We start from the raw sequence: 10,866 nt of genomic DNA, 5'->3' as shown, positions 1-10,866 counted from the left end.
CTGATTTCTCCTCCAAGTTTTTCCCGTATCATAGTAACCCTATTTTTAAAAGATATCTTATGGATCTGGTCGCATGAAATATCTATGTGCAACGATTCAATATACCATTGGATTGGAATCCGTGTTCATGTGCTATTTTTTCCGTCTGCACAGCTTCATTTATTCAATTGAACTCCCCATCTCAATCGCTATAGTTCATCGCTGCGCTTATATTTGCAATCCCCGCCTCCTTGTAACAAATGTTTAAAATCTCCCGCCAAATTGGAGTGAGGGCGACCCTTCACTCCTTCGTCAACCGTCTACTGCCGGTGAACCTCAGCTCATGTATATATAAAGCAAAGCATTGTTTGGAAATTTTAACTAGGCTGCAAATCTACATTTCTCCGGTTGCATCTCATATTTCTACTTCATCTTCTTCCCCTCGGTTCTTGCCTTTTTTATTTTCTCATTCTTCGTTTTTTTTTTCCTAAAATAAATTGGCTAGGGCTCCTAGGTTAAATGAATGTTCTAGAATCTAGGGTTTTGATTAATCTATCGACGGAATCAGTTCCTGAGTTTACTTCCAATTCAAGACAATGAGTGCTGTGAACATCACAAACGTTACGGTCTTGGACAATCCGGCGCCGTTTCTCAACCCTTTTCAGTTCGAGATCACTTACGAGTGCCTGATCCCTCTCAAAGATGGTAGAGTTTTATATATTTGTTATTCATTTATTGTTAATTTGAGCTTGTCTCGACCTCTCGGCTTTTTGATGTGGTATATAAGCATATTGTTTCTGGGTTCGTGGAGGGTAATCTAGAGTTCTTAAGATGGTCATATTCTGATTGTTAGGGTCAACTGGCATAGGTCTATCGTGTTGAACCGGAAAGGGTGCTCAGGGAAATGATGGAAATGCCCATCCAGATGGGGGATATAATATTGTCATCGAGGGTTTAATTTAATTGCAGTGGATTCTGTTCGAAACAAGTCCGTTGCATCGATAAACTATGAAGATTATGCTTCACCTCACATTTTCATTTGAATTTATTTTTCTTTTGATGTAATATTAGTATTCACAAGTCACATAGCTAACAGAAACTAAGTGAAAATGGAATACCCGGCATATATCAGGGGCATATTTCCATTTTAAGCACTAGTGATGTGCAAATGCTTTATGCTAGGCAATTTTAGATGATCATAATATTAATAATATGTGTCAAATTTTTCTGCAGCATTTTTTTTTTACGTTTACATGTATTAAAAATGATTATTGTTTATATTTAGATGTGTATGAAATATTAAATGTACCCGAATGTTTCTACAAAATTTAGGTATTTTTCATAATTTTTTTTTGTGTTTTTATCATCCTTTTTTAATTTTTATTATCTAATTATGATATCATAGTTTTGCTCATTTGATCATCTTGGATGAATTGCTTACCAGCCACTTGGACATAAGAACAGTTTCATTTTTAAGTCAGTTTAAAAAAGGTCTTATATTGTTTAAGTATTGGATATAGATCTGATTAATAGAATTTTTGATGATGTAAAAACCTTAAATTTAGGATTTAATGTGAGGGAATAGTTAAATATAAGACTTAATAAGAAGGAATTGAATGAAGTGACAAGTAGTAGCTCGAAATACATTTTTTGCCCTTATAATTAGAAAGGGATTAAATTAAAAAATAGGGGTATTTTAGTCAAAAAATTCCACAAGCTCCTTCATATTTCAGGTAGTTGTATAGATATAAGGTGTTGATTAATAGAAGAAAACCGTTCAAAAGTAGTAAGTTGTTCTAGTTGAATCAATGAGAAGTCTCAATATCCCTCATCCATGTTTTGTTTTATTTGGATAGGCAATGGAACTGCCTTCATGCCATGAATGAAGGGCTTGGCATGAGACTGCAAGGAAAATGTAAACTAATATCTTGTGCTGGGAGTGAAAATGTAAAATTTGATATATAACAATCATTTTCGAACAACATCTATGCCATGCATACATCGTAGTTAATATATATTTTACCCTTTTCCCTATCAAAGAGATCATTTGAGAATAACTTTCAGTATCATACACAGTGCTCGCTATACTTTTTTACCCCATTAACTATAAATGATACATTATTATTTTGATGAGGAACAGAATGTAGCTTTCTCTGATTATTCAATCTAACATGAAGATGGTAATGACCAAACATAGCAAGGTCTTCCTTAGGGTTTTGTAACTCATTCAAATGGATGCATAATATATCAAAGCACTTATCTCTACTTCTAAAATGTCATAAAGGTTATTGGAAGTGTTTAGAAGCAATGGTTAGTAATATAGTTTCATTTTTATTTGTATATACATTATTTTTTTTATCAATAACTTTGAAACTTTTATTGATTAAAATACTTTAGGATACAACAATAAGTTACATGACCCAGTACAGAATTACAAATGTGCCCAAAACATATATGTTCTTTGAACCCCTTGCTTTGCTAAGCTATCTGCCAAACTGTTGGCAGATCTCCTTACCCATCCCACCTGAATTGACATGTTCCTACATCCATTTAAATCTTCTGAAATCATTCTTCAACTGCCATGTCACCCCTTCCCCTTTCTGCAACCATTTTATTATAGTTTTTGAATCTCCCTCGATGATCAATCTATTGATCCCCAACTCTTTAGCCTTCTCAACCCCATATACTGCAGCTAGAAACTCTGCCCTTGTCACATCACCTACCTCCACAGGACCGGAGTACAGGGCAATGATGGAACCATTTTCGTTTCTAATGGCCCCCCAATACTGAAGGGCCTGGGTTACCCACACAACTCCCATCAAAGTTTAGCTTCTTCCAATCGTCTATTGGAGGGGACCAAGTCTCAACAAACTGTCGTCTCATAGATGATGAAGCAGCAATAAGTTTCCAAACCCTGAAGAAATCTTCAACCTTAAAGGCTGAAAACAGCTTCAAACTTTTTACCCAATGAGCCACCCTCGATGTTATTGTTTCAACTAAAGCTTCCTTGCATTTTTTTTTTTACTTTCAAATATCCTATTGTTTCTTTCCTCCCAGACGGTCCAAAGTATTGCTGCTCTAGTATACCTCCAAAGAATCCTTCCCCTCCTTGTCTTACCACTGATACCATTAGGATTCAATAAGCCTTCCACCCTGTCAGGAGAGGACCACCTGCACCCAAAAAGGAAAGTAAACCAATTCCAAATAAAACTGACAAAAGGGCAAGATATAAGAAGGTTGAAAACAGTCTCACCATTCAATTTACACAGGACACACCAGTTAGGGGACAAGCACTGATTTGGTCTTTTCCTTTGAAGCATACAACCATGAAAAACATTTTTCTTGACTAAAATACTCTTGTTTTTGAATTTGATCCCTCTCTGACGTGATGGCATAAAATGTAATTTGATTATTACTTTCGATCTCATTCTTTAAATGGTGCATTAAATTTCTTGTTAGAGAGGTTAAGGCTTTGGTAATCAGTTTCATTATCTCATTCACTGTCTCATTGTCTCTAAGATCTTTCATTTGCACCCATAATCCACCATACGGAGACATTTTACAAATGACTATTTGTATAAATGCTCTTTGCAACAAAACTCATTTGGTTTTACATTTTGTCAGTTAAATTCTGGTTGTATCTCATTCTATTCCTGTTATTAATGTTTAGCAGAAGTTTTTATTTCCTCCCATCTAAAGCATTGATAAGATCTTCCTTGATTGTAGTTATAGATTAAAAAATATTTCTACACCGAGTCATAGTTATCTGCCATAAAAGATAAAGCAAAAGGATGGAGTTTCCCAACTTATCAAAAAAAAGGGTGGAGTTTCCCGTATTTGAAAAGCTGATAAATTGCGAATGCATATAGATAATAGCATCTAATATCTCACTTTGAAGACAAAATTACAAAACCAATTTTTAAGGAGAAGAAATGATTAATAAAATGATATTTAATGTAATAGTTGCTTGAAGGGCAAAAATGTTGAAACGAAGCAACTCTGGTAGCTGTACACATCTTTTGATATTAATACAATTTACATTAAAACTAGTAAATTTATGGGCAAAACTTTCATTGAACGATCATGACATAACTAATAGCCTGATGCTATTTTTTGTCTAAGGTATTTAGATATGCTGGTAAGATCATGAGGCATAAGATGTCCTGCTTAGTTCTTGCCCTTGGTATCAGGAACTTTTTTTTACTAAAAAGGATATGACTTGAAATAGTCAAACTGCTTAGTTCTTTTTCTTCTCATAGATATGTTGCTTTTCTATGTTTTAATATGAATCTTATACTTTTTTATGATTTTTTTTTGTGAGAAAAGGTTAAGTATATTGTATTAGCATCAAATCAAAAGGTCAATGATCCTGTACAATGAGATGCTGTGCAGATATAATTACATTTAAGAGCCCCCAAAATATCATTCTCAAAAAAGTAGCAGAAAAAAATCATTTTAAAATACATCAGATATAGTCATCCAGCCCTTTAGTTCCTTTTGCTACAAAATTAATCACCCCTGCCTCTGATTTTTCTTTCTGCTTTAAAACCCTGCTACTTCTTTGAATCCAAATAGCCATACTGCATTTGCATAGCTGCCTAAAAATCTTCCATTTTTTGGACATGCCTGAGAAACCTGCATCCTTGTAAGAGTTCTTTCACTGCCCTTGGAAGTGGAAAGCACCGGTTTAATTGGACTGAGTTTATAAAGTGATTCCATACTATTGCTGAAAACCTGCAGTGAATGAAAAGGTGATATGAGGATTTGGTGTCAAAGCCACATAGCGGGTACAGCAAGTCTGGTACAATAAAGCCCTTAGCAGCACTTTCTTTTGTAAGGCACTTCTCCCTTGTGGCCACCCAAGAAAAGAATTTAACTTTTAGAGGTGCAATACTTTTTTTATGAAGTTTATAGATAATTTGCAATGGAAGATGGTTGCTGGTTGCTTGTTGTCATGAAACCTAGGGTATTACCTAGGGTTCATGTAAAAAAATATAATTGCCAAGGTGACTGGGTGACAAGGTGCCCCCTATTGCCTAGCTTCACCTTGGCGCCTTGAAAACTATGCTCATAATATATTATGTTATAGGTACTCTATGCAATATCTTATATGAATTTGTAGAATTAAGTCACTGCTCAAGGATTAAGAGTTGGACATGTATTTATATGCTTTAGGGTTTTCTGCCCTTGTGATAATTGGAAATAATTTAATACAAGGCAATTCTGTTTGATTTTGGTAGAAACTAGAAAGGAACTTATGGGCACCAAGGACCATTAACTGGATAAGATTGAGTCATATATATAGTATAAACCATAATCCCTTCTGCTTTCTCAATTTTATAACAGGGATGTTATGTTGCAAAATTGCAATATTATTTGGGATTTTATTGATTTTGAAAATGTTGCAACTTAAAGTTGGAGACTGGATTTATTATATTGTTTGATCAAATCAGGGAGATCTGTTCCTCTCCAGACCCTGCATTGGCAGGAGCCTTGTGCACTGTGCTGCCCTTATCAAACCAGGGAGATTAATGGCTTTTTATGACTAAATTTGGTCATAAAAAGTCATTACCTGCAAAAGGGGTCCAAATTCAAGTGTTAGGGCCATCCTTTGGTTGATGTTCTGATCCATTACCTGTCACACTTATGGCTGGTAATTGAGGTTTTCTAGTGTAATTTTAATTGGCCAAGAACTTGCTTTGGTATGCAATTTTAGTTTGCATTTTAGAAATCCTCTAATGCCATGTGCAATTTGATACCACAAAGCCAGCAACCTAAGAGATGGGGTTTACTACTTTATTAAGGACCACAATTTTGAAATATATTTAATCTTAAAGTGTACATAATCAAACATTGGGGAAAACTCTTTATGGAGCATATGGTTTTTAAATTTTAATGAATTGTTCTTTTGCTAATGACTTAGTTTTAAGTTGTAATAAAATTGTATATTCTGGGAAATTTGTCTATTGCATTCTGTTTGCTCTATAATAATTACCCAATTCTAAGTCAGCTTTCTGGTTGGTCTTATTAGCATTATTGATAGAATTGTAATTAGGCACTAAAATTCAAATTTAAATTTAAATTTGCCTTAAATATAGGAGTAATTAACTAATTAATGAAGAAGTTAAACTTAAATATAGGAGCATAAATGACATTAATGAGAGAGATTCGGTATTAAATATGAATTAATGAAATTAATGGAACAAGGGGAACCGAAATGATTTGGTCTGTATCAACCTGTTTCGGGCTTGTATCGGTTGATACAGATCCGAAACAGCCCGATACAGGCCCGTATCGGCTGATACATACGAAAAGAAACGTAACACATGATTTTTACACATTCCGTGTATTGGTATCTGATGAGGCAAGAAAAAAAAGAAAAAAAAAGGAAATGTGTGTATGTATTCTGTTTTGCATGTTTTTCTTGTAGTAGGATCCCAAATTGTTGTTTTTGGGTAGCTTTGTTGACAGTTTGGGACCAGGAGTATTTTCATCATTCTATAAGTCAGATTTTTGGTCAGGGGCAGTTTGGGTGCATCTCTGTTGGGTTTTGGTCTCTTGGGTCTTTTTGTAACAAAAGTAATCTTTTAGGGGTTCATTTGAAGTTAGTTTTGTTCTTAAGGAGTTGCTGGTGAGAGGGAAACATTCTACGGGCTTATGTGTAAATATTTTAACTAGCTTGTCCACCAAGCCAGTGAGTCTTATAAAAGAGAAGGGGGTTGTTTCTGTAGGGGTCTTTTTGGTTCTTTCTCTCTTGTTTGAGCTGTAGCTCGCCCCAGCTAGGGTTTTCAAGCATTGGGAGCTTGGGTTTTGAGGAGTTGATCTATTTTGGCACCTTCCAATCCCTCCATCACTGCGTGTCCGTGCAGGAGGCCAGCTTGCTGCCATTGTTACTGTAGCGGAACTGTTCCAGGAGGAGTTTTACTTCAGGTTCAGGTCTGAAACCCATAAAAATTCAACTTATTTTGTTGTTTTCAGCTTGGTATTTCTTGTGCTTATTGCTGTATACTTGAGGTACTGCATGTAACTTGTCTTACTGTCCACATCAGTATCTTATTGGGACAATATGTATCGGCCGATACGGCCCGATACGTTGCAATATTTTAAACCTTGGATGTGACTATAGTTGGATTAAATGTAAAACTATGTATGGAAGGGATGCCTAACTTTTATTAGTTTTAAACTAAGCCAGAAGAGCTAAAGTATATATGCATGCAAATTTATGACGCAAAAAGCAATAGTCGAGAAAAGTGACCTTAAGATAGACATAACAACTGATTCCACTGCTTCGCTCATCTATCCACAAGGCAGAAGACCTTGAAAAGTGTTTCCACCATAATTCTTAACTGTTGCATCTCTCGTTTTTTTCCCCTTTTCTAGGGGTGTTAAGATTGACGATAAGACTGAGAATGTTTATTGAACAAAAATATTCTTCCTCTTTTTCCAAGCAGTCTAGGATAATAGCATGTTGTTTAATGAGCCGTTGTTATAAAATTGGCAATGGGCCAATACACAAAAATAAGATTTTCATAATGAGGCTAGCAAAGATGTAGTTGATCAGATAGATGAATAGCAAGACGGGAACAGAAAAATCAGAAGATGGAAAATGGTGGCTTAATCATCTATGTTAAAGCCCAAGAGATCTTTACAATGGTACCCACCACAACAATGCTTACAATCTACACTTTGATGGTTACATCTTAGGCAATCCCGGACCTTCCAGCACTGGATGAGTTACCAGAGATTGTAAATGGAAACATTAGAGCCATGTTCCCAGGTCCAACAGGCTTTGGAACTCTAAGAGAGCAGAACTGCTGGCAATCCCTCATGGCTTAAAAATAGGCAGGTGACTAAATTTCACAGATTTGATTTTAGGAGATTTGAAGGTTGTAGTGGGTTAGATTAAAAATGACAGCATGGGAATTTGGCAATACAAAAGCATCACGAGGGAGATCAAAGCAACAAGAGATTCAAGCATCACATACTCATGGACTCGCAGATCAGAAAATGGTTTTGTTGATACCTTGGCCAAGGATGGTCTTAACAAGGTTCAAAGTTTCTTTGGTCCCCGATACACCTATTTACAGGTGTCTTCGGGAACCCTTTTTTTTAAATAATATATATAACATAGTTGTCAAGGCAATGCCTAGGCGACAAGGCGTCCTTGGAGGCTCGCCTCGCCCAGTTAAGATAGGCATTATTAAACACACAAAGGTTTTGTTGATACCTTTGTGCACTATGTTATAAACACACAAAGGTTTTGTTGATACCTTTGTGCACTATGTTATAAAATACTTTTATATTTTATATTTTTTGACATTATAATTATAAAATAGGCATTATTAAACTAGAATACTCATTTTATGTGTTTATGTACTATTTTCTTTTTATTATTTTCTTATTTGTTAGGGTTTAATCACCACAAACATTGCTAACTGCTGTATTGAACTCATGGTTCATAGTATCGATACACCTCTGTGTATTGGCAGAGGTGTATCAGTACTTATAACGATACTCCCCTTATTTTTTTATTTCTTTGGTTTTCAATTTCATTTTTAAATATATATATATATATATATTATTTTAAAAAATGGGTTCCCGAAAACACCTGTAAACATGTGTATTGGGGCGCCAAAGATACAATACAATACACCCGATACGGGGCATATCATATCGAAGTTTTCATCTGATTGGATCCTCAAAGATTTCAGAACCTGAACTTGATAAGCAAGGGAAGAACTTAACATTTTGTCTAATCAACACATTTTCTTCTTACAGTTCTTCTTCTTCCACCTTTCCTTTTCTTCTTTTCCTATAACAAAACTAGGGGTTCATCCCCTGTATTTTTTTGAATTTTCTTTCCTTTGTTTGTTTTCTTCTCATAAAATGTTGATTTTCTAAAATTAAAACATGAAATTTATACTTATGAAAATTATGGATAACTATTAAGGAAAGATGGTTATGGAACCTAGGGAGCTACCCTAGGATATATGGCTTTACTTAAAAAAAAAAAAAAACCCATCGCCTAGGCGACTAGGCGACAAGGCGCCCTCCTGTCGCCTAGCCTCGCGTTGGCACCTTAAAAACTATGATATATAAATATACTTAAAACTGGAACTTGGAAAAAAAAGAACTAAAAAAAAAAAGGAGTAACATTCAAAGAACCGATACACCCCTGCCAATACACAGAGCTGTACCGAAACTTTGAACCTTGGGTCTTAATAAGAATCAGCTTTTCTGGGGGTTTCATGATCACATACAAACAAGAAGAAAAGGGATTTTTTAAACCAGTCTTTTGTGAAAAAAAGTAATGGAAATAGGATCAGGAAACTGACGTTACCACTTGATGCTGCTTGGCAGCTATACTAATATGCATATTCTTAACTAATGAAGTTTTAAGTTACCCATCAAAAATGAAAGAAACAAGGAAACAAGGAAAACCAGAGCTCATCCAAGGGAAGCCAAAACTAGCCCAATCAGATGAAATACTGAGCATGCTGAGATGGAGAATCTATGTACTTTTAAATCTCAAGCTAGAAAGGGAATGGAACAAGCTGGTGAGACACCATACAATATAAAGCATATAAAGAAGCTAGAATTATTTATTCAATCATAGTTGTTTTGTATAAGCTATGGTGATGATGTTAAAACTTAAAACCTTCTATTAAGTTGTCTTCTAATTTTTATTGGGTTGGGGAGAGAGAGAGAGAGAATACCAAAACTATTCCATCAACAACTAGTACTGACAAGGGAAAAATTCATTAGTGTAAGATAGAGTGATTGGTTAAATCAGCAAATTAATTACTGAAGCTATATGGATTAAATGTAAATGGGTGGGTTAGCAATCTCCATTTGAACAGGATAAAGTCCACAAATCCTTGGAAAAGGTATCATCTCCACCCATACATCTTTCTTTGCTTTTATAAGATATAAAGTGGGAAATGGCTCTAAAATAAAATTCTGGAAAGACCTTTGGTGGGGGGAAACTACCCTTGCAGCCTCTTTCCCTAGATTTTTTAACCTTACCCTTGACCAAGAACCCACTATTTCTTCCTGCCTTCCAGACCAAACTGTTGAGAACACCCTAAACCTTCAACTCAGAAGATCTAAGGGATTCGGAGATTTCGGAATTAATAGACTTAATTCAGACCTTTAAAGAAGCCTACATCTCCCCCTCCTATTCTGACAACCGAATCTGGACCCTTCACCCTACTGGCAAAGTCTCTTCTAAGTCTTTTGTTCAAGGTTTTGATTGCTGATGAACAGCATTCCTCCTTTCCTTTTAAGAAGATCTGGTGCAGCCACATCCCTTCAAGAGTTTGTTTCTTTGTCTGGGAAGCTTGTCTCCAGAAATTAAATACTTGTGATCTCTTGCAGAAAAAAGTTTTTGGGAAGACTGTCCATCTCTCCTCATGTTTGCATTTTATGCTTCAGTGAAGGTGAATCAGCAGATCACATTTTTCTTCACTGCAAGTTCACCCAAAAGATTTGTTTCCATTTCTTTAAAATGGCTGGTCACAACTGGGTTATATCAGAGCACATTATGGACTTTTTGCATCAATGGCAAGGAACAGGTTTAAGTAAAAGGGATAAAGTTTATTGACAATCAGTGCTACATGCAGTCTTGTGGGGAGTTTGGGATGAAAGAAACAAATGCCTCTTTGACAATCTGTTCAAAGGACTCTCAGTCAATGATCTCAATAGAGATGCTTACCCCTTGTAAAATTAGTTTGGATTCCTAGGGGACACAATCATACAGCAGATGGCTTAGCCAAATGTGGTGTGTATTTGGAGCATTTGTATAGCGACAAGCTTCCTCCTTTGTAATTTGTAGGGGTTCTTCCCCTGCTTTGTACATCTTCTCATGTACCTCTTCTTCCTTTAATG

The 10,866-nt window shown here is 35.6% G+C and overlaps 1 protein-coding gene and 1 long non-coding RNA gene across 9 annotated transcripts in view; one reads left to right on the top strand and one right to left on the bottom strand.

The window, feature by feature from the left end:
• Window positions 1-10,866, top strand: part of LOC148792119 (uncharacterized) — a 60,954-nt gene continuing 50,088 nt past the window's right edge. For 3 of the 7 annotated variants that reach the window (XR_016085716.1, XR_016085711.1, XR_016085717.1), the window contains exons 1-2: window positions 1-684; window positions 4,720-6,915. This is a non-coding gene — a long non-coding RNA (uncharacterized LOC148792119). The remainder of the gene's footprint in view (window positions 685-4,719; window positions 6,916-10,866) is intronic. The other 4 variants (XR_016085713.1, XR_016085712.1, XR_016085715.1 and 1 more) reach the window with 3 other exon arrangements.
• The window catches only part of LOC104587735 (DNA ligase 6-like), a 58,508-nt gene continuing 48,475 nt past the window's right edge, over window positions 834-10,866 (bottom strand). For both annotated transcript variants that reach the window (XM_088903920.1, XM_088903921.1), the window contains one exon: window positions 834-4,713. In XM_088903920.1, the coding sequence (XP_088760046.1) occupies window positions 4,522-4,713 (192 nt within the window). In that variant the 3' untranslated portion in view covers window positions 834-4,521. The remainder of the gene's footprint in view (window positions 4,714-10,866) is intronic.

This window comes from Nelumbo nucifera, chromosome 4 (genome assembly GCF_055504915.1).
Source record: "Nelumbo nucifera cultivar China Antique chromosome 4, China Antique-T2T, whole genome shotgun sequence".
In the NCBI taxonomy this organism is placed as follows: Eukaryota; Viridiplantae; Streptophyta; class Magnoliopsida; order Proteales; family Nelumbonaceae; genus Nelumbo; species Nelumbo nucifera.
The sequence above is the reverse complement of the archived record's forward strand: the minus strand, read 5'-3'. Positions and strand labels throughout refer to the sequence as shown.